We start from the raw sequence: 23451 nt of genomic DNA, 5'->3' as shown, positions 1-23451 counted from the left end.
CATGGGGAGATGTTCTGATAAGTGCCTCTGGATGCCATGCTCTTAAAGAGTGTTCACACGATTTTTGTTTTTCAGGAGACCCCATCTCTAGTGGATGAAACAAAGAAATGGATTTCATTGTTCATACAATCTTGCAGCGTTTTTTGTTCTTCTATATTTTCTTCATCTACATGATGGATTGGAAGTGAGGAGAGAAAACAGAAGGCTAAGTACATAGATCAGGATTCTGTTTGTTACAATTTTGCATGTGAACATTTTCCCTCAATTCCTGGTTCTGTTCTTTCATTTAATCAGTAGAATTTGGCCATTTGATCCGATGACCATTTGTCCTAGCGAAGACGATTCCAAATCCGTTTCCCAATAATGAGTTATCAAGCTCATCCAGAACATTTGGAAGTTTCCTCAATGTACAGGTTTTTTTCCTTGTGCATTGGATAAATAACAGGTACTGCTGAAAGATGCAAAAATTTAGCCACATAAGAGGATACTTTGGACAGAGAAATGCTCAAAATACATTAAACATGATGTAAATCCAGCAATGAAGAAAAGGGGGGAAGCACGGCAAAATCAAGGGGTATCAGTACCCGTCATCATGATCTAATAATCAGAATGGCCACCAGCGCCGTTTTGTCCTTTTCTGCAGTATTTAAAGAGGAGAAATTTATTGCAATTGAAAGAAAAATAAAACGAAGCTTCAATTCTTTGAGCAGCATACACACACATGCATATAACATTCAGTTGGTCAGATACTGATTAGTAAATTGTAGGACAAGAGCACTAAGCTTATCAAAGTTCCAAATTAGTAAGAAAGAATATAACCAACAAATTAATCTTAAATGTAGGAAGTTCCTATCAACAAACCAGACAGACTAGAAAAACTATGCTTCTATTATAGCATTGAATTTTGGTCAGCTTTTTAGTAGAAAAAATTTTTATCTTAGTTTCTTAAATTTATGGTAGAATAGAAAGAACATATCATTTTGCACTGTTTCATGCTGTAACATTTTCACATGCAAATGCAAGTGATTCTTCAAAAACACCCAGTGCACTTTCTCAAGAATATACACTTCTCAGGCTACCTTTGCCAAATCATCAACATTGAACATCTCACCAAAAATAAGCTTTAAAAAGCATATGCAAAAGGGGGAGTGGGGGTGGAAAGGCACCCCAAATAGAGCTTCTTTCCCTTACAAAGGAAGAACCGATTAGCTGAATGTAATAGCTATTTTATTAGCTGTGGGACCAATAATTTTGCTTCATGCCAGTCATAAAGTGCATGCAGACCACAACCACTCAATCTCTCACTTGCATTTATGAATGGCATGGAACAAAATGATTGGTCCCACAGCCAGTAAAACGGCTATCAAATAAAGCTAATCTGGTCTCTTACAAAGGTGGCATTTGGCAAATCTTTCTAAAAGGATCTTTCATAAGCTCCAAGACTTCCTGAGCTTTTTTTTCCTGATCAGTGACCTACTGAGTTTTTCAGAGTTGATATTTGAATTAATGTTGAAAATATTTGAACCTATTAGTCTGATCATACAATATATCTGTTTTTCAACCCACGGATACTCTAAATGCTACATTTAGTTGGTTTTATTTGTTCTAAATCAATCAAGAGAAACTCTCCATACATAAATTTTGTGTATCAAGAGCATCAATGCTTTGAACCTTGTTTCGAACATTAAAAATCTTTGGTAATGCTGTCTATTAGAAGAGCTTCCTGAAAAGACCATTTGACAGCGGTGGGTCTGAAATCTGACAATTTGGTGCATGATGTAAGCCCATGGATGCTGTTTGGTTACCACTAATACATCTACATGTTCAAAACCATGTGTAGGCCCCATAAAATATCATGCGACTCCCTTGCAATATCAAGGGGAGAATCAGAACATGTTCTCTATCTCATATGATGCCACCGCATGGGAAACATTGCATACAAATCCATAGGATAAATAGGAATTCAATATATAATTTCCCACAGAAATAATCTGTCAAAAATCCTATTTGATCTTTTTTTTTTTTTATTTGAATTCCAGAATTAGATTTGGCCATTATCAGAGGTTAGGACTTCCATAAGAAATTCCCCATAAAAGGGATAAAAAGCAAAATGACCAATCCACTTGGAGGGCAGGATAAATTTGAAGAGTACAATTTTAGGATACAATCCAGAAAATCCTGTTTGATATTTCTATATGTGCTATCAAAATTAAAATTAATGTGCAAAAATGATAATTATAGAGAATCCAAAGGTACAAAACAGGAAGAGAGAAACCTTGTTTTCTTGATGTTGAGACCATATAATAATAGGCTGAGGAAGAACACCAGTGTCCAATCTCTGTATGTACGGCCGTACCTTCTCTTCCAGTAGCTCATTCAACTGAAATTGAGAATGGAGAACAGTATTGTTATGCACAAGCTTAAATAATTCAGAACTTGAGCTTACACAAATACTTGGAATCTTCTGAATAATTCGGAAGTAATTGCAATAGCAATAACTTTCCCCACATATGCACATTATCCCACCTCGGGTAAGTGGATGTGAAATGTTTTTGCACTCATGACCAGGAGAACACATTTTTTTTTTTTTGTATCATCCTTAGAACGTATGTTGTAAATTATAGATATTATGATCTCTAGAAAATAATTATTAATATGAGACCCTAACCCTGTTTTTTCGGGTTGGGTTGGGTCGGGTTCATGGGTTGGGTCAACTCTTTGCCAGGTCTAATGTGCATGCATTGGGTATTAGTGGTACCCAATACCCCCTAGTCCTTTTCTACAAGTAGCATTTTAGATATTTACCTTCTGATGAATAACTTCCAGAAAATGTCCAAAGATATGATGTAGGGCAAGTAAAGTCAAGTCTGATTGTTTTGTTTACAAGAAGAGTTCTTATTATATTTAGTAATGTACAAGTCCAATATATTAACTTTTTTCAAAAAAAAAAAATTTAATTTAGTAGTTCTGTGTGTCCTTTCTACCAATTTTGTTTTTTTTTTATTAAGGCCAAAGCACATCCTTTTTTCATGACTTTGGTTTCATCGAATAGATTTATCAATTCGCTAACAAGACCAAGATCTCACGAATACAACATGACTTTAATAAATTGTGACTATTTCACTAACAAGATAATATTAATCACGAGATTTGGCTTTTAGATACAATATTTTCACTGGGACTAGATATTGAGTTTTAGTAGTAGTTTTATATCTTGTAAATAGTGGCTATTAAAGCATCATAATGAGTTTGTAGTTTTAAATGGAATTTTAGTTTTTTTTTTGTGTGAATTTTCTCAATCTTCTTTTTTGGATTCAAGAGGCCCTCTAGTAGATTCACAAGTTTCCTCCAGCATGAAAATCTATTCTACTATTAATAGTAGTACAAATAGTTTAGAAGAAAAACAGTCCTTGAGAGTGTGGGACTGTTTAGAATAGATGCGGAAATCAAAAGAAATCGAAAAAGGCAGAAAATACTTCTTCTATGGAGTAGAAGGTGAAGAAGGAGATGGTGGCAATAAGGGTTTAGAGTATGAGAGTTTCAAACTTACTTTCTCTCTAACACCCTAACACTATTTTATTAAGTCAAATTTGAATAATTACAAGGAGGCCCTTAGTTGGGCAAGAAATTACAAAGATCATAACATAGAAAGGATGGGCCCAGAATAAGGCCCATACAAAAAGGAACATAAACAGTAAGAAAGGATAAACAGCCTATGGGCATTCGGCCCATCTTCTCTACACTCCCCCTCAAGTTGAGCATAGATGTCAATCATGCCAAGCTTGCCAGTTCACCCGAAGAGACCCTTTCTCGAATAAAGTGTCTATCGACTTCAATATGCTTAGTTCTATCATATTGCACTGGGTTGTGAGCAATGTTGATGACGGCCTGATTATCACAGTACAACATCATTGGCTTGTTATGCTCAACCCCTAGTTCCTCCATCAATGATTTTAGCCACAATAGTTCAGAAACTCCATGTGCCATGGCCCTATATTCTGCTTCTGCTGAAGATCGAGCAACAACCGATTGTTTCTTGCTTCTCCAAGAAACAACATTACCAGCCACCAAGCTGCAATACCTATAGTAGATCTTCTGTCATCAATGAAGCAAAGAGTTTATGACTCGTATCAATAGGAGTAGCAACTCGTCTAGCACCCATCTTCCCAATTTTAGAGAGCAAGTCAAGAACATACTTCCTTTGGGAGATAAGAATCCCATCCTTGGATCTAGCAACTTCTATGCCAAGGAAGTATCTTAATTCCCCCAAATCTTTAATCTCAAACTCTGTATGGAGGAAAGATTTGAGACCATGAATTCCTGAAACATCATTACCAGTCACAACGATATCATCTACATACACAATGAGGTATACAGCCAAAGGTCCACTCCTCTTCACAAAAAGAGTATGATCAGACCGTGTCTGTACATAGCCAAAGTTAATAAGTGTTGTTCTAAATCTCTCAAACCATGCTCTAGGGGACTGTTTTAGTCCACAAAGAGATTTCTTCAGCCTACATACCTTTCCTTTCATATCTGTTCCATACATCTCGGGAGGAAGAGACATATAAACCTCCTCATGTAATTCACCATTCAGAAATGCATTCTTTACATCCAATTGATAAAGGGGTCAGTCAAAGTGAGCATCTAGAGATAGAAGAACCCTCACAGATGTCATCTTGGCAACAGGTGCAAAGGTCTCCAAATAATCAATCCCATATGTCTGTGTATAGCCTTTTGCAACCATCCTGGCCTTGTACCTCGAAATGGTGCCATCAGCCTGATATTTGATGGTAAAGACCCACTTGCAACCAACTGGATCCTTCCCTTCAGGCAAATCAACCACTTCCCAAGTGTCATTCTTGTGTAGGGCATCAATTTCAGATATCATAGCATCCCTCCATTCTGGAATGTTAAGAGCTTCCGACACAGACCTGGGAATAGGGTTAGAGGCAACAGAAGAGAGATAGGCAAAGTATGAAGGGGAAAGCAGACTATAAGAAAGGAGTTTGGAAATGCAATGTGCAGTACACTTCCGTTTTCCTTTCCTAACAGCAATGGGAATATCAAGGTTAGGGAAAGATGGCTCCAAGGTGGCTAAAAAAGTACCTGTTGTCTCATCTGCGACTGGAAGTGCATGAGGCTCATGTGTTGTAGGGGAAACAACCTGCTCATTTCTGGATCTTTGCCTTTAATACACCTTGGGATTAAGGATAGGACGATGAGGTAAAGGAGGAAGAACACTGAGACAGGGAGAATGGAACGATTGATCCTTCCTTGATTCATTTGAAGGAGAAGCAGACTCATCAAAAGACTCAACTAGGACAGGAAGAGGAAGAGCAAACACTTGTGACAAATCCTCCCCCTGTGGACAATGTCCTACACAGAGAGGAACCATAAAAGGGAGAAAGCACATCAAAGGTGACATCCATTGAGACATACCGAGTGCCAGTCTTTGGATCAAAACAACAGTAACCCTTCTGTGTGGGGGAATAACCAAGGAAGTTACACTTGTGGACTTTTGGTTCAAATTTATGCCTTTGGACATTGGGAACATGTACATAACAAGTGCAACCAAAGACACGAAGAGGAATAGGAAAAATGTCCTTGTCTGGATGAAGGAGATTGAAGGGAGACTTAAACCCTAAAACCCGGGATGGCATACGGTTTATAAGGTAGGTAGCAGTGAGAACATCACCCCAAAACCTTGTAGGAACATGTGAGGCAAACAAAAAACTTCTTGCAACTTCAACAATATGCCTATTTTTTCTTTCAGCAACTCCATTCTGTTCTGGGATCCTAACACAGGAACTTTGATGAATAACCCCCATGTCAGAGAGATAGCAGGATAAGTTCTTCTCAAAATATTCTTTTGCATTGTCAGATCTGAAAATTTTAATCCTGGTATCAAACTGAGTTAAAACAAATTCATGGAATTGTCTTACAAGTCTTGAAAATTCATCACGGGATTTCATCAATAATATCCAAGTGAACCAAGAAAAGTCATCAATAAACAAGATAAAATATTTGTAGCCATCCATAGAGGGTAAGTGGTAAGGCCCCCACACATCAGAGTGCACAATATTAAAAGGAAAAGAAGATCTTTTATTGCTCAAAGGATAATTGTTTCTACAATGCTTTGACAACTCACAAGATTCACAATGAAGACTGGACAAACTAATTCCCTTGAACAGTTCAGGGAATAAATGACTCAAAGCAAAAAAAGAAAGATGACCCAAACGAAGATGACACAACATAATTCGACTAATAGACTCTAAAGAAACAGACCCAAAAGCAGCATTCCCAAGATGATCGGGGCATTGTCCCGAAGTATCAAGCAGGTATATTCCGTTCGCCTCATGGCCACTCCTAATCACCTTCTAAGACTCAGATCCTGAAAAACAAGTAGGAAGGAAAGAAGGTTACACAACAGTTTAATGACTTGGTTAGACTATTTACAGATAACAAATTTGTATTTAGTCTAGGTACATGAAGGGCAGAGGTTAGGAACAAGGAATCTGTAGCCTTGATGGTTCCCTTGCCAGAAATAGGGGCAAGAGAACCATCGGCTAAGGTGATTTTATCACGTCCAGGAAGCAAATGATATGAAACAAACAAGGTAGAAAGGTTGGTCATATGATCAAAAGCACCTGAATCAATAATCCAAGGGATCTTAAGATTACCTGAAGTGGTTGCATGATTGGTAGAAGCCCTTATACCTGAATGAGCAAATGCAGAAGAAGCTAAATTTCCTGAAATGTTGGAAGAAGAAGTTACACCCTCTAGATGACTGATCATCTTCCCAAACTTTTCATATTCGGCATTCATGGCTGCCAACTGTGCACAAGAAGACATCTCTTCAGTATAGTACTTGTCACTATCTAAACCAGTAGCCACATTTGCACTCCCTGTCCTTTTACTATCATGCTTTTTTTGAAACCGAATGGGAACAAGATTAGGATGTAATTTCCAGCACTTGTCTTTGGTGTGCTTTGGCTTCTTGCAGTACTCACATACAACCTCTTTCTTCTTAGAGCCACTACAAGTCCCTACAACTCCTTTGGGTTTAATCCCCATATTCGCAAAGTGATCACTAATACCAGCCCCTTGAACCTGGACAATCCTTCTGCTTTCTTCACTGCTCACCAATGCATATGCCTGTGACAATGAGACACTCTCCTTTGATAAAATATTCTGTTTTGTGATATCATATTCTGGGTTTAGTCCGGTTAAGAACTCAAACACCTTGTTTCTTTCAACCAGTTTCCTATAGGTCTCTGCATCATTGGTGGTGTCCCAAGTTATAGCTTCTATTAGGTCCATTTCTTGCCGCAGAGACTTCAGGATTGAGAAGTATACAGCTAAAGGTTTCTCCCCCGGCCTTAAATTCTTCACATCACTTCTCAACTTATAGGCTCTAGCCACATTTAGTTTTTGGGAATAGGTTTCTGCAACACTGTCCCAGATTTCCTTTGCTGAATTCATCCATAGATAGTGTTGGCTAATCTGTGGCTGCATTGAGTTCACAAGCCACCCAATAACAGTGTAATTCTCTTGCATCCACTTCTCATAGGATGAATCATCCTCTAGGGGAGCCTTCTTGCTCCGGAGATAAACCCCCACTTTCCTCTACTGCATATATAAATCTTTACCGATTGTGACCATGCCAGATAATTAGTTCCATCCAGCTTGACTGTGGTCACAGTCAATAAAGAATCAACTGGAGTCCCCTGAACTTGTCCAAATTCAGCAACATTCTTGTTTTCAATCTCTGAGGAGTCCATCATGTAAACACTTCAAATAGGATTTCAGCCGACTTCTACAAGTGTACTGATGAGGATGGAGCAAGGACTGTGTTAAACCAGCCTCAAAACAGCAATACACTAAGCCAAACCACACCCGGAAGCTGTGAGAACCAAGTCTAAAGCAACATCTTGTTGTCTACACAAGACACTAAACAACTTGGTTCAGCCTTCAAGAAGTAATCAGAAAACCTCCAAGCATTGTGCACCCAGTCGAAGCTCCTTTTCTAATCAGAAATTCTAGGTACTCACCAAAAAGTACCCCAAAAAGAGCAAAGACCAGTCCGTATTGATGAAGAGGCCTTTTTACAAACACAGTGTGGGCAGCAGAGAAGACCCCACTGTCAAAGGTGAGAAATACCTCAGGAACAGTCCGTACAGGGCCCAAAAACAACCAAATAGAAGCAAAAACTTGCAGCACTGAATCCAAAGATGTTTCGGCAGTTTGACAGTCCAGAAAAGGAATGAAAAACAACCCAGAAATCTCTGGGTTAAACCAGATTAAAAACAGCCGAATAGCTGTACAATTTTCAAAGAAACTTCGGACACTTCAACAGTCCAAAAACAGAAAATAACCCAGAAATAATTGAGCACAACTTGCAATCTCTGACTTAAGCTCCAAATCAGAAACCGAACTGTTCTTTTTCTCTGATTCTTCCTGGTCACCAAACCACTCCAAGAGATTTGAGTCTTGGGCACCCTCCAATGACCTCCAAGAATCAGGCGACACAAGCTGAAGCTTCCAGCCCTAGAACACTCTCATGTAGTCGGCTGGACTACACCCACATGAGAGCCCAAGCCAAGTTCAGGCCTGCTCTGATACCAACAAGAAAAACAGTCCTTGAGAGTGTGGGACTGTTTAGAATAGATGCAGAAATCAAAAGAAATCGAAAAAGGCAGAAAATACTTCTTCTATGGAGTAGAAGGTGAAGAAGGAGATGGTGGCAATAAGGGTTTAGAGTGTGAGAGTTTCGAACCTACTCTCTCTCTAACACCCTAACACTATTTTATTAAGTTAAATTTGAATAATTACAAGGAGGCCCTTAGTTGGGCAAGAAATTACAAAGATCATAACATAGAAATGATGAGCCCAGAATAAGGCCCATTACAAAAAGGAACATAAACAGTAAGAAAGGATAAACAGCCTATGGGCCATTCGACCCATCTTCTCTACAAGTTTAAATCCTAATTACTTCACTGCCCATGTTTAAGATTTTTCATGACTTCATTTGCCCTTCAACAAAAACAAAAGATACTATTTGTAGTAATCTAATTAAAAAAAAATCTTCCCTTTTTTATTGGATTTCTATTTCTATAATTAGATTCCTTTTTTGCATTGAATTACATTAACAATGTGGTGTACAGAGTACAGTAACTCCCAAGTTTCCAAGTTAAACATGGAAACCAACTCTATAAACAGAGTCTGGATCCTCTAGATAAGATACATGTTGTCATTTTTTCTTTTCTTTTTTTTTAGCTTTTCTCCTTTTTGTCTGAGACATAAATATAACAGGTCTACAAAGAAATGACTATGCTTCCCAAATCCCATCTCTCGGGTAATATAATGTTGTACGCATTTGCACGTAGCTGCTTTTAGGTTAGTTAAATGTCAACAAGCTAGACGGGATTATTCATCAAAGAAGATAAAGATAAAGAAAAAGCATCGGCTTGAGATTAGGCTCTTCTTAGTCCCTGGGTGAGACTAGGTTGTTTCAGTCAGGTTTATCTTGCCAAAGTTTTGTCACTCCCCAGATAAGATACCTTGTGTAAATTAAAATTGGACTTGTCCTAGGGGTGCAACTTAGGTCAGGTTGGGTTGGGAATTTGTTAAAATTTCAATGGGCCTGAACCCTAACCTGAGCCTAATCAAGGATCAGAATATCAATATGCCTGATACTCAAAGTTAGGTATTGGTGTGTATCGATATGACCAATTTTTTTGAGGAAAGAATAACCAAATTTCATTAAAGCAAGAAAAGTACATGAGAAGATGTACATGGCAGGGGTAGAACCCCAAAGCTTACAGAGGAGGAATTCTATCACGATACAGTTCTTCCAGAAATACACCCCATTTGGCTAAACCATCTGCTATGTGATTTAGTTCCCTAGAAATCCAAGTTAGTCTTGAATTTAGGCAGTTCAGGGAGTCCCTAGCCTCTGCCAAGTAATGGTTCAGTCTCCAAGGTCCCCCCTCCTTTTCCTCTAACCATTTTATAGTATTTGCCGAGTCTCCTGCAATTATTAAGTTCTGGATTCTGTATCGATATGACCAATACTCTCTTTTTTTTTACTTTCTTTTTTATTTTATAATCACTAGAGGGTTTTGATCTTGGGTTTTTTTCTTATTTTATAATCATTAGAGGGTTTTAATCTTGGGGTTTTAACCATTCAGTCCACCCCTGGGGTGGAGCTAAGATTTCTAGGGGTGGACTGAATCCTGACCGTGGATTGATGCCAAATCCACGGGCAGGATGCGGTTTATAGGAGGGCTACTAGTAGACTAGGAGGGGGCTGCAATTTCAGATTTCTGAGGTGGATTGCAGTCCACTTATCCCTTTAATCTTTCATTGGAATGCTTTTAATGTTTAAAAAAACTGTGTATCGGTGTATTCAAGTGTATCTAGGTACACCGATAAGAATACAATAGGCCCAAAAATATGCAACTCAAGGCTCAAGGTCCACAGTCTATTGTCACCAAAGTAAAGATGGTAGGGAATTTGGTCTGGTTTTGCTGAATGTTAGGCTTAAACGAACTAGGATTGAGATTATGATCGGTTTACAAGGTTCAAAACAAACCCAAGGTTTTAGGTTCTATTGGTGCTAGCAGAGCTCATTATCTACTAGTGCAAACAGATGGTTTTTGAGTATGTTTCTATTCCTATATAGTGGACTTAGGTTGCTTCAATTAACGAATTAGCCCAACTTAAAATCTGAAATATTGGCTTAATGAGCTATGATATTTTATTAATCTTTGAGCATGGCACCTTTAGCTTGGAATGTATTATTATAGAAATACATCTTAAATGCATTTATTGTCAGCAAAAATGGTTAATCCCCATAAGAAATAGTTCCTTGTGAGCTTCCCTATGCAATATTTGTTAAAGAAGTGTTCAAAAGTAATATTTGATAATATTAACACAGCAAAAATTTCAACTTTTTTTGGCTACTGTCAAAAAATTTTTAATTCAACCACATAAAATAAGATGCACGCTTGCATAATTATGATGCAGTATATATTTATGTGATATGACAACAAATCATGCAAAATATTGAAAATTTGAAACCAAAGATAATCAAGTAAGGGCATATGAAAAGGCTACGCACCTTCTCTTGGCGCCATTTTTCTTCCCACTGTGAATCCAAGATTTTATCAGCCATTTCTCTCTGAGCATTGAGAAGAACTGTCATCTCATATAACTTCCTTGGATCTTTGAGCTCTTCATCACTCCAAGAAGATGCATCCAATGGAAGGTTCAGCTCCTGCCAATACTCCATATTAAGAAAGGTTTTGAACTTTGGACTTAGTGCGACGTCAGCTTGCAAATCCAGGATGAGTGTTAGGGATTGATGGTTGTTTGAGTAGTTAAGACTAAAGAAGGTCACCACCAAAGAACAACATATTCTGGCCAAAATCTGACTGTTTCAGAAAAAGTCCTAAACTATGGTTTTTCCCCTTTGATAAGTATTTAATCATATACCAAAAAGCTAAATGGGGCAAAGCATCATATACGATACTTGTATGGTCTGTTATGTTATTACTCATGTCATGTACAACATATGCAATCTCTACATTCCATCAAAAGAGAAGATGTGCTTTTCCAATCATCACAAAAATATGAAAAAAGTGACTGATTAAAATTTGAAAAAGTGGAAGATCAAAGAGGATTTTAGTGACCCTTTGATCTAAGAAACTTCCATTTCCAATACTCTCAAACTTTACTCTTTACATTTACACCAACATTAAAAGGAGTCAAAACCCAAAGTCCTCTCCCACTCTTTGAGAAACCATGCACCAGGCATAACAGCATGAGCCCTTACAAAATTAAAGGCCATTACCTAATGTTGGTCTTGGTCCCAGCTATTTTGGGTCTTGGGAGGGGTAAATTGGGTATACTCCCAACCTTTGGCATTTCCTTTTCACACTAAATGGCTGCCCGCTGCCCTCATACTTGAACATGCATTCTCACCCTTGCCAACCCGAGATTTTATCATTATACCAAGTAATGACCCTAAACATGCCCTTCAAAAGTTCTTTAGAACCGATTTCTCACCTATGACCAAAGGAGTAAGGATACATTCATTGCACACTTAAGATTGGAGAAATTCAATGTGACCTCTCCCCATACCTTGGTTGAATAACAAATATGAGATTGATGAGGATGTCACCCATAGAATTAGAGAAAGATGGGCAAAAATGGAGGGATGCATCCAGATTCTTATGTGATATGCAAATACCACTTTGGCTAGAAGGAAAGTTCTATAAAATATTTGTAAGGCCATCTATGTTGTATGGAATAGAGTGTTAGGCAGTTAAGAAACAGCATGCCAAAAAAATAAGTGTGATAGAAATGTGAATGCTTAGATGGATGAGTGGTAGAACTAGGAAGGACAGGGTTAGAAATGAAGTCATACAAAGGAACCCTGGAGTAGCTCCAATAGGTGATAAAATGGGAAAAAGTAAATTGAGATGGTTACGTCATGTGCAAAGAAGACCATCAATAGCACCTATTTGGAAAAAAAAGGGTGATCTGTTACAAGTTGAAGGGACTAGAAGAGCTAGGGGCTTGGGTAGAAGCAATAAGAAATGATTTAGCAATATATATATATATATATATATATATATATATATATATATATATATATATCATAGGACTTCATTACACATGTTGTTAAACTCACCTCTCAAAAAAAAGTATACACTCTAAGGGTGGTTATTTCCACTGATAAATGTATTTACTTAATTACTTCGAGGAGTGTGGGACCCATATTAACAATGATTAGAAATACATATACCCTTCTTATTGAATGTTATAATTTTTTTTCTAAACATCTATTTTCTTAACATAGTTTCTTACCTCAAATAAAAGACCCAACACAAAGGCTTTTAATACCTTCCATTGGTGCCAGTCCCATTCTTCTGTATAAAATGGGTTGTTATTTATAAATAAAACCTGATTTAATCTCCTAAATGAAATAAAAACTAACTTAAATTTACCATGTGGACAGTGGGTCCCAAACAAAATAAATAGGAATAGTTACCCCATAGTCAGTATGGGATGGTCATTAACTTGTCTAATATATATAGCAAATTCCTCATACAGGAGGGCTTCTTCAAATACATAGCTATGCCTTCCTCTCAGAAAAAGGGACTAAACAATGTGGATCCTATATGAATCTAAAGACATACTGTTTCCTGACTTAAATTTAACCACCAATAAAATCCAATTTAGTTTCCTGGGCCAAATAAAAAGCCCAACACAAATGTTTTTAACACTTACCAATTAGCATGTATTTTTTTAGTTTCTAAGTCAAACTAAAAAAAAAAAAAAAAACAGAAGTGCAAAAGCTTCAAGATGGAGAAGCTGGATGAAAGTGTGCATTTCCACTCCAAGATTCTCTGTGCTTGTTAATGGTGTAGCTAGAGGCAACTTCAAAAGTTCAAGAAGTTTAAGGCAAGGGGACCCCTCATCTTCACTCCTCTTTTTTATAGTGATGGAAGGTCTTAGTAAATTGGTGGATAAGGCTGTGGAGCTGTTGGAGGGTTTTGAAGTGGGCCCAAATGGTACATCTATTCCTATTCTGCAGTGTGCAGATGACACCCTCTTTTTTTGCAAGGCATCGGAGAATCAAGTTCCAAATCTGAAGCATCTCCTTTTCTGGTTTGAGATTGTATCAGGGCTAAAGGTGAACCTAGCAAAAAGTGAAATGATAGGTTGGGAGAGGTTTCTAACATTCAGAGTTTGGTGTTGGGCTGCAAAGTAGGCCTTCTACCCACTAACTATTTGGGCTGCCACTTGGTGCCAAATGCACATCCAAAGCCATCTGGAGTCCAATCTTAGAGAGGATGGATAAAAAATTGGCCACTTGGAAAGCAAGGTATCTCTCCAAATGTGGGAAGGTAACTCTTACTAAAAGTGTTTTAGCAAGCCTGCCAACCTATTTTATGGCTCTTTTTCCAATCCCCTCAGAGGTAGTGGAGGTTTTAGAAAAAAAGATGAGAGATTTTCTTTGGGTGGGATGGAAAGACCCACACAAGTATCATCTTGTGAACTGGGGCCAGATCTGCAAACCCCAATCACAAGGGGGCTTGGGGATAAGAAATTTAAAGTCCTTCAACCTAGCCTTATTAAATAGTTGGTTTTGGAGGTTTGCTGCCAAGCCAGATAACCTATGGAGGAAGGTAATAGCTAAGATATATGGACCAAATAAAATGGATGGGACAGTGGTTCTCCCTTTTTGACTTATGGTTGTAGTCTGGAAAGGAATTTGTAAGGCTTCCACGGTTCCACCCATTTTAGACGATGCATCAGGTTTAAAATAAGAGATGGTAGAAGGATCAGATTCTGGTTAGATCCTTGGATTGGGAAGAGCTCTCTCAAAGAGTTGTTTCCCACTCTGCTCAATTTGGCAGTTGATAAAGAGGTGCTGGTAGCTGACTCTTTAGTACTGAGGGGTAATAACATTTGCTTGACTCCTTTAAGAAGGGACTTTTAATGATTGGGAGATTCAACAGGTAGGAAATCTCCTAGCTCTTCTCCACAATCAGGCTTTGAACTTACAAACTCAAGATTCAAGAGTGTGGAAGTGGAACAGGCCAGGAGAGTTCTCAGTAAAATCCTTTTACAGCTTTAGAGTATGAGAAAATGAAGCCCCTTTTCCTAGCCAGGCCATTTGGGGGGACAGTGGCACCCTCAAAAGTTAAATTTTGTGTATGGGTGGCAGCTTTAGAGAAATGCCTCACCAAAGAAATGTTGCTGAAGAGAGGTTTTATTTGCAATGACCTGAGATGCAGCTTTTGTAGTGTGGAGGCGGAAACAGTTAATCATCTGTTTTTACATTGCAAGTTTTAACAGAGATATGAAGCTACTTTCTAAAGATCCTAAAGGTAAGTTGGAGCATACTTGCCTCAGTTAAAGCATTCTTGGAGGCATGGCATATACCAGGGGTGACAAAGAAAGGGAAAGTCTTCTGGTCCTCCATTCCTTTGGCAAATCTCTGGGCTGTGTAGATTGAAAGGAACAGTAGGATTTTTTTATCACAAATCCTCCTCTGAAGCTGAGGTCATCAACATGTCTATAGGGCTTGTTATAAGTTGGTTGCCTATACTCTATACATACAGGTTTTAAAGAAGATACAACTGATTGTACTCTTTGAGGATGGCCTTTTTTGAGGTCCTTCTGGTTTGTTTTTGTACAGCTTCTCATTGTACAAAGGACCTTTTGATTAATACAATTATGCTTTACTTTTTCTCAAAGCTTCTGAGACTTGCTACATGGATAGAAGGCCATTATCCAATGTTGGTCCAGCTATTTGGGGTCCTGGGTGGAAGGGGTGGACTCGATACAGACCTAATCAATCTTGCGCAGCTTTTTGCATAAAATGGCTGCTCTCAGACTTGAACCCATGTTCTCATACCATTACACCAGGCAATGGCCTGCCATTTAGATAGTGGGTCCAAAATAAAAGTACACGTATTGTTGCCCAATGCTCAGGGTTGGGATCATTATCTACTTCTTACTTAAACAAGTGACTCCATAAGGCATGCAAGTTTGTTTCCAGTTCACTTTCTTATCCCATTAACTACTAATATCAGTCATTAGTTGTATAACTCAAATGCATTGAGAACATCCAAGTTCTCTTCTAGAAAGTCACAATTGCAAGGATCACTATTTATAGAATAACACTTCTTGGCAACCAATGCTTTTAAACTCCCTCATCTAATAACACTTTGCTCCCATTCTCTTTCATCACTATCACTTCACCATCATCATACATCTACCTTAATTCACCTAAGCAGGGATGGCAGCACAAAAACCTCCTCAGATATTCACCTCTTTTTTTTTTTTTTTTTTTTTTTTCTGAGGAAAGATAACTTTCATTAAAAATCAAAAGGAGGAGGATGTACATGAGAAGATGCACAAAGACCAAGAAGCCCAAAAAAAGACAAAAAAAAAAAAAAAGAAAGGCAAAGTGCTATCACTATACAATGAAGCTATTCAACTCTAAAGGACAGAACTTATGTAGTTATGTAGAACCACTCATACTTTCATGCAACTCTAAGAAATGGCTTACTTTGCTAAAGTTAATTTGTGTTTGAATTTCAAAGTATTACTGCACTGAAACAGCTAAAACTCTTCAAGAAGACACCTGTTTAGTTATTTTCCTCCCCACTGGCCACCAACCTTAAGATAGAAATGGCGAAAAGAAACCACAGGAGCCAAGATAATTTGGGGTAAAGGATATTGCAGTATATCCTTTAGATTTCTACTTCAAAAAGAAAGAATTGGTGCAATGAAGACACTAGTAAAATTCAAAAGATTTGAAGCTTGCAGGTTTAACATGAAAAAAAAATGGTGGTGATAAAGAGTTTGAGCAGCAACAGAATGAATCCTCGTATGACTGGATTGTGGAACAAACGGGAATACAAGTCACATGAAAACTTGCATGGTTTTGAGTTTAGAGTTTAGACCGGTTCACTAATTTTAAACAAGAAGCCAACCAGATAAAAATCTTTGTATAGGATATAGGAAACCTGTTGCAAAGGAAGGTGATTTATCCATAAGCAAGAGAGCTCTCTCTGCAAGTTCTTAAGCTGTGGTTGTTGAAGAACCAATGTAAGGCATAAATGTAAAGTGCAAGATCAAATAACCAGAATGGCATACTGCAACTTATCTGCAAGATCAGGTATGCTACTAATAAAATTATATAGGAGACAAAACATATCATTTTTTTAGGTGAGAAAGTTTGTAATGGTGGTAGAAATCCTTTGTGTGTCATTTATTTAGAAGGCAAAGCAACATCTTTTCTGTTGGTGATTTAAAATTTTATTAATGAAGAAAATGCATAAATATAGAGAGCTGCCAGATAGTATCAAAGGGTGACCACAGTCACTGTACCCTATTCCAACTCATTTTTACATAGACAAAAAACTGTGTACCCTCTTTCTTGTTCATGCATCCAGCAAAAAAAAAAACAGAACTGGTTTCTGTTGCAATAAAGATCAACATACAAAGGAAGTTTATGAACTCAAGAACTAAAAAAGTAAGAAAAGGGCAACACAAATACTTACACCCCAATTATCCGGCCGTGGTGGGACATCAAGCTTCATGACTTCTGCCTCTAAAGCCTTCCTAGCTTTATAATAAGGGATGTTTTTCACAACTACTGGGTCATCTCTTGCACGAACCGGATCTATGGAGATGAGGGCCTACTAATGCAATATATTTCCAAAGTCAGAATTTTTACAAAGATTAAACCTTTTGGAATCTCTGCTGTTATTCAATATCTGTCAAGAGTAGGTACTGTAAGAAATTTCTGCTACCCACTTCCTGTAAGTGCTCCCAGCCAGGTTTTCTCTTGGCCACTGCATCACGAATTTGATCATATCGCATAGACTCCTAGGCCAAAAGAGCATAATATCATCATGAGGAGAGGAAACAAGTATGAAATTGCACAATTGTTAAACTTGGATAAACTAGCTAATTAGTGTCCCTAAAATGAGAAACCATGAAATGAAAGTGATGAAAATGTTTAAGATTTTCAATGTTCAAAAGCCATAATGTAAAATAAGTATCATTTTCCATGCTTCATCATGAATTCATGATACTAAGGACGCCAGAACTTGAATAGAAGCATTTGAACAGCACAAAAGTTTGAAGAAATAAATAGTAAGAAGATAAACCAAAGGTATATGAGGCTTACTAAGTTTCTTCACTTACAAACAATAAAGACTATAGATGTAAACCGGTCCTAAAATAGGTGTAAACTTAAAAAATTAGAGAGAAAAAGGAGGAAGAAAAGTAAGAGCAGCAGTACAAGAGAAGAAGATGGAGAAAAGAGGAGGAAGAAGAAGAAAAGTTCGAATAATCCTTCCCTCCCTTCTCTAATCCTTTTTAGTAAAAATTCATGTTAAAATAATTACATGGGCGGCCAGCTAGGCAGTAACATAAAGAGATCAAACAAAAAGAAATAACAGGCCCATTAGCTAACAGAAAAATAGAAAAAATATTACGAGAGAAGATACTAGGACCCATTCGGCCCAGTCTCTTTACAGTCCCCCTCAAGCTGAGCATAGATGTCAATCATGCTCAGCTTGCTTATATAGTGTCATTTTCCCTCTCGGAATTCCCTTGGTCAAGATATCAGCCAATTGTTCTTCTAATGTGATGAATGGCAAAAAAACTTCTCCTGAGGAAATTCTTTCCCTTATAAAATGTCTATCAACCTCAATGTGCTTAGTTCTATCATGTTGAACAGGATTATGTGCAATATTGATAGCTGCTTGGTTGTCACAGTAGAGCATCGTAGGCTTCTCATAGTCAACCCCCAATTCTTCTAAAAGGGATCATAGCCACAGTAATTCCGACACACCATGTGCCATTGCCCTATATTCTGCTTCAGCTGAGGATCTAGCAACTACAGACTGTTTCTTACTCCTCCATGACACAATGTTCCCAGCGACCAGAGCACAATAACCTGAGGTGGATCTACTATCATCAATACATCCTGCCCAATCAACACCAGTGAAAGCTTCCAGCTTCATGTGTCCATGTTTGGCAAATAGAATACATTTCCCTGGAGTACCTTTTAGGTAACACAGAACCCTTTCTACAGCAGCTAAATGAGTATCTCTGGGAGAATGCATAAATTGATTAATAACACTTACGGCATAGGAAATGTTCGGCCGAATCATGCAAAGATATAACAACTTCCTAAGCAGTCTCTAAAACACCAACTTATCAGATAAAAGGTCACCATTTGTAGCAGAAAACTTATGATTGGGATCAATAGGAGTGGAGATTGGTTTAGCTCCAAGTTTACCAGTCTCAACAAGGAGGTCAAGGACATATTTACGCTGAGAAATGAATATACCATCCTGAGATCTAGCAACTTCAATGCCCAAAAAATACCGAAGATCTCCCAAATCCTTTATCTCAAATTCAGAGTTAAGAAATCTTTTGAGTTTACTGACCTCTTGAGTGTCATTACCTGTGACCACAATATCATTAACATAAACTATCAAAAAGGTCACCAGAGAGACATTTCTCTTCAAGAACAAGGTATGATCAAATTGAGTTTGTGTGTAACCAAACGAAACAAGAACAGCCCTGAACCTCTCAAACCAAGCCCGAGGAGACTGTTTGAGAACATAAATAGATTTTTGCAATTTACACACATTGCCTTGCATTTCCTTCCCATATACCCCTAGAGGCAAAGACATATAGACCTCTTCATGTAGGTCTCCATTCAAGAAGGCATTTTTAACATCAAACTAGTGTAGGGGCCAATAAAAAGTAGCGGCTAGAGATAACAAAACCCGGACTGAGGTCATCTTAGCTATAGGAGCAAATGTCTCAAGACAGTCAATACCATACATCTGAGTATAGCCTTTAGCAACCAGCCTAGCCTTAAACCTCTCAATAGATCCATCAGAGTGATATTTAATGGTAAACACCCATTTACAACCCACTGGTTCCTTCCCTTTAGGCAAGTCAACAATATCCCAAGTATGTTTCTTATGCAAAACTTCCAATTCAGCCATCATAGCATCCCTCCATTCAGGTTTAGATAAGGCTTGCGGTACGGACATGGGTATCACATGGGAAGAAACAGAAGCAAGAAAAGAGTAATAGGAAGGAGATAGAAGGCTGTAAGACAAGTGTTTGGAGATACAATGGGTTGTACACTTGCGCTTGCCCTTGCGGAGAGCAATAGGAAGGTCAAGGTCTAGGAAAGATGTAGATGGGTCAGAGGAAGGCTGACCTGTTACCTCAATAATGATGGGAGGAGCAAGAGGCTCTTTTGTAGGAGTGGAAACAACTTGCCCACGTCTGAATCTGTGCCTCTGGTACCACCTTTGGAGAATAGGATGAGGAGGAATTACAGGAGAATGAGGTGGTGGAGGAACAAGAATATTGGAGGTATGTCCAGTGGGAAAAGTGAACACCTCATGAGAGGATTCAAGAGGAATGGGAAGAGGAGCAGCTAGAGACATAGCAAAGGGTTCTTCAGATTTCTCCCCCTCAGGAGAAATACTAAAGAAAGGAGTTAGCTCAGCAAATGTGACATCCCGAGATACAAAATGGGTGCCACGAACTGGATCAAAACAGCAATATCCCTCTGTGTGGAGGCATATCCCAGAAAAACAAATTTACGAGCCTTAGGTTCAATTGTGCCTTTGATGGCTGTGAACATGCACATAGCAAGTGCACCCAAAAACACGGAGAGGAAGAGAAAACAGATCCTCATCCGAGAAGAGAAGGCTACAAGGGATTTTGAAGTTAAGAACCCGGGAGGGCATACGGTTGATAAAAAATGTAGCAGTAAGAAGAACATCTCCCCAAAATTTTATAAGAACATGGGATGCAAACGGGAGGGATCTGGCAACTTCAACCACATGTTGGTACTTCCTTTCCGCCACACTGCTCTGTTGTGGAGTGTAGGAACAAAAACTTTGATGAATAACCCTAAAAGTTTCAAAATAGGCGGAGAGGGTTTTCTCAAAATACTCCTTAGCATTATCAAAACGGAATATTTTGATCCGAGTGTTAAACTGGGTGAGGATGGATTCATGAACATTTTGCACAATAGTTGGTACTTCATCCATGGATTTCATGAGATAAATCCAAGTGTAACGAGAGTAGTCATCAATAAAAAGGATAAAGTACCTCTAACCCCCCATAGTTAGCAAATGATATGGCCCCCACACATCAGATTGAACAATATGAAAATGAGAAAGAGATCTTTTATTGCTTACTGAATAAGAATGTCTACAATGCTTTGTTAGTTCACACGACTCATAATGAAGACTCGATAAAGACACTCCCTTAAACATATCTGGAAACAAATGACTCAAAGCAGAAAAAGACAAATGACCGAACAGAAAGTGACATAACAAGACTTTGTCAATGGACTCTGACAGGACTGACTCTAAGGCAACTCCATGAGGTGGTCCAAAAACTCTATCTGGTGTGTCCAGCAAGTATATTACGTTCGCCTCATGGCCACTCCCAATCACCCTCTGAGATTGTAGGTCCTGAAAAACAAAATGAGTGGGAAAAAAGGTTATGCTACAATTCATGAATTTAGTTAAGATGCTAACAGATAAAAGGTTTGTATTAAGTTTAGGGACATGAAGGACAAAGGATAAATAAAGGGTGTCAGAGGTCTTTATATCCCCTTTACTAGAAATGGAAGCAAGAAACCCATCAGCAAGGGATATTTTCTCTTTACTAGAGAGGAGGTGGTATGAGCAGAAGAGATTAGACAGGCTGGTCATATGGTCTGATGCACCGGAATCAAAAATCCAAGGGATTTTATGATTACCCTGAAACTGAAGCATGATTTGCAGAAGCACGAATACCTGAGTGAGCAAATGCTGATGATGATGATGTGTTGCTGGAAGAGTGAGATGAAGAAACAGTAGCTTCCAAGTGATTTAGCAACCTCCCATACTTTTCAAAATCCGCCTTCATTGCTGCCAACTGCTCAATGGTTGATTTTTCTTCTCTCCTTATTTCCTCCTTCAAGTAATGTAGCAACATTAATTGTCTTAGGCTTTCCTGCCTGATTGCCCTTCTTAGAACTGTTGTTATTCTTAAACCTGTCAGGAAGAAGCTCAGGATGAAACTTCTAGCAAGTGTCCTTTGTGAGCCTCGGTTTCTTGCAATATTCACATATCTGATCCTTTTTCTCAATAGGACCCTTTGGCTTTATTCCAGCATGTGCAGAGTGTTCTGTAGGTGGACTCTGTAACTGAACCCGTAGCCTACTCTCCTCACTGCTTATCATAGCATATGCCTGGGAAAGAGTAACCTCATCTTTGGTCAGGATATTTTGCCTAATGATGTCAAACTTGGGGTTGAGTTCAGTAAGAAATTCAAACACCCTATTTCTCTCCACCAACTTCCTATACATTTCAGCATCATTCTTACTCTCCCATACAACTGTCTCCATAACATCAATTTCTTGCCATAGGGATTTCAGTATAGAATAGTAGATTGCTACACTGTTCTCCCCCCTGTCTTAGGTTTTTCATGTCACTTTTCAACTTGTAGACTCTAGCTACATTCAACTTCTGTGAATATATCTCAATAACACTGTCTCATATCTCCTTGGCCAAAGACATCCAGAGATAATGCTGACTTATATGAGGTTGCATAGAGTTGACCAACCATCCAATGACTGTATAGCTCTCCTGCATCCATTTCTCAAATTCAGGGTCTGTCTATTCAGGTTTTACTTTACTACCTGTGAGACTCAAGTTTTCCTCCATTACAGACAAATTCTTATGGATTGTGCCCAAGCAAGATAATTTGTCCCATCTAGCTTGATTGTGGTCACACCAATCAAAACGGAATCTATCGAGCCGAGGCCGGAAACCGGCACTTGCTTGAACTCACTTTCGTATGGCTCCATTAATCAAACGAAAACCAAAAAGCCAGAAATTTGGTCGATAAAAACTTACTTGATGTCAAACCAGAACCCAGATGCTTGAAAACTGGGGTTTTACTCCGTCCAGCTATTGGGGGGAAGAGAGAAGATGCAGCCGCTCCTACCAGAGCTTCCCAATCTCTTCCAAACCTGAATCGCCCTCTTTTAAGAGTCAAAAGACACCTCCCAAGCACAGAGCGCCACACCCAAAGCTTCACTGTTACCTGTGCCTTTGAAAATCTCTAGTCGGCTAGGGTTTTGGACAGCAACAGAACAACACCACTTCTTGGCAATATCCAACCAGATCTAAACTCTCCAAACCCTCTACCAACTAGGCCAGAGATCCTTTGAGCTATAGAGAACCTATCTCTCCATACACTCTCTTAATCGAAGGGTGTATGGGAAAAGAGGAAGAAGAAAAGAAGGAAGAAAAAACCTGCTCTGATACCAAGATGTAAACCAGTCCTCAAAATAGGTGTAAACTTAAAAATTAGAGAGAAAAAGGAGGAAGAAAAGTAAGAGCAGCAGTACAAGAGAAGAAGATGGAGAAAAGAGGAGGAAGAAGAAGAAAAGTTCGAATAATCCTTCCCTCCCTTCTCTAATCCTTTTAACTAAAAATTAATGTTAATATAATTACAAGTATGCCCTTAAGTGGGCGGCCAGCTAGGCTGTAACATAAAGAGATCAAACAAAAAGAAATAACAGGCCCATTAGCTAACAGGAAAATAGAAAAAATATTACAAAAGAAGATACTAGGACCCTTTCGACCCAGTCTCTTTACAACTATGATAAAAGCTAAATCTACTATCCCAGGACAAGAAGATCAGTTTAAGAACTCTCACGAGTGCTTATGACAAGGTAGGGGGAGGGGATTTCAAGGGTGGATTTTCAGTAGTAGTCATTTTATCCTACCAAACCAAATAACCAAAGCTTTCATGGATGCTCAGCAAATGAACCAAAAGAAAACTTTTATAGGATAAAGGCACAAAACCTTGGTT

The 23451-nt window shown here is 38.5% G+C and overlaps 1 protein-coding gene across 1 annotated transcript in view; it reads right to left on the bottom strand.

Moving 5' to 3' along the window:
* Positions 1-397: 397 nt before the first annotated feature.
* EMB2737 (embryo defective 2737) overlaps positions 398-23451 on the bottom strand; it is a 60506-nt gene continuing 37452 nt past the window's right edge. The window contains exons 8-12 of the mRNA XM_088965731.1: positions 17347-17418; positions 17091-17228; positions 11126-11281; positions 2276-2380; positions 398-637 (exon numbers count right to left, since the gene is read on the bottom strand). Coding sequence (XP_088821857.1) covers positions 605-637; positions 2276-2380; positions 11126-11281; positions 17091-17228; positions 17347-17418 — 504 coding nt within the window. The 3' untranslated portion in view covers positions 398-604. The remainder of the gene's footprint in view (positions 638-2275; positions 2381-11125; positions 11282-17090; positions 17229-17346; positions 17419-23451) is intronic.

This window comes from Nelumbo lutea, chromosome 1 (genome assembly GCF_056320005.1).
Source record: "Nelumbo lutea isolate HS-2025 chromosome 1, American lotus-T2T, whole genome shotgun sequence".
Classification (NCBI taxonomy): domain Eukaryota; kingdom Viridiplantae; phylum Streptophyta; class Magnoliopsida; order Proteales; family Nelumbonaceae; genus Nelumbo; species Nelumbo lutea.
Note: the sequence above shows the minus strand (reverse complement) of the source record. Positions and strands in the feature narration are given on the sequence as shown.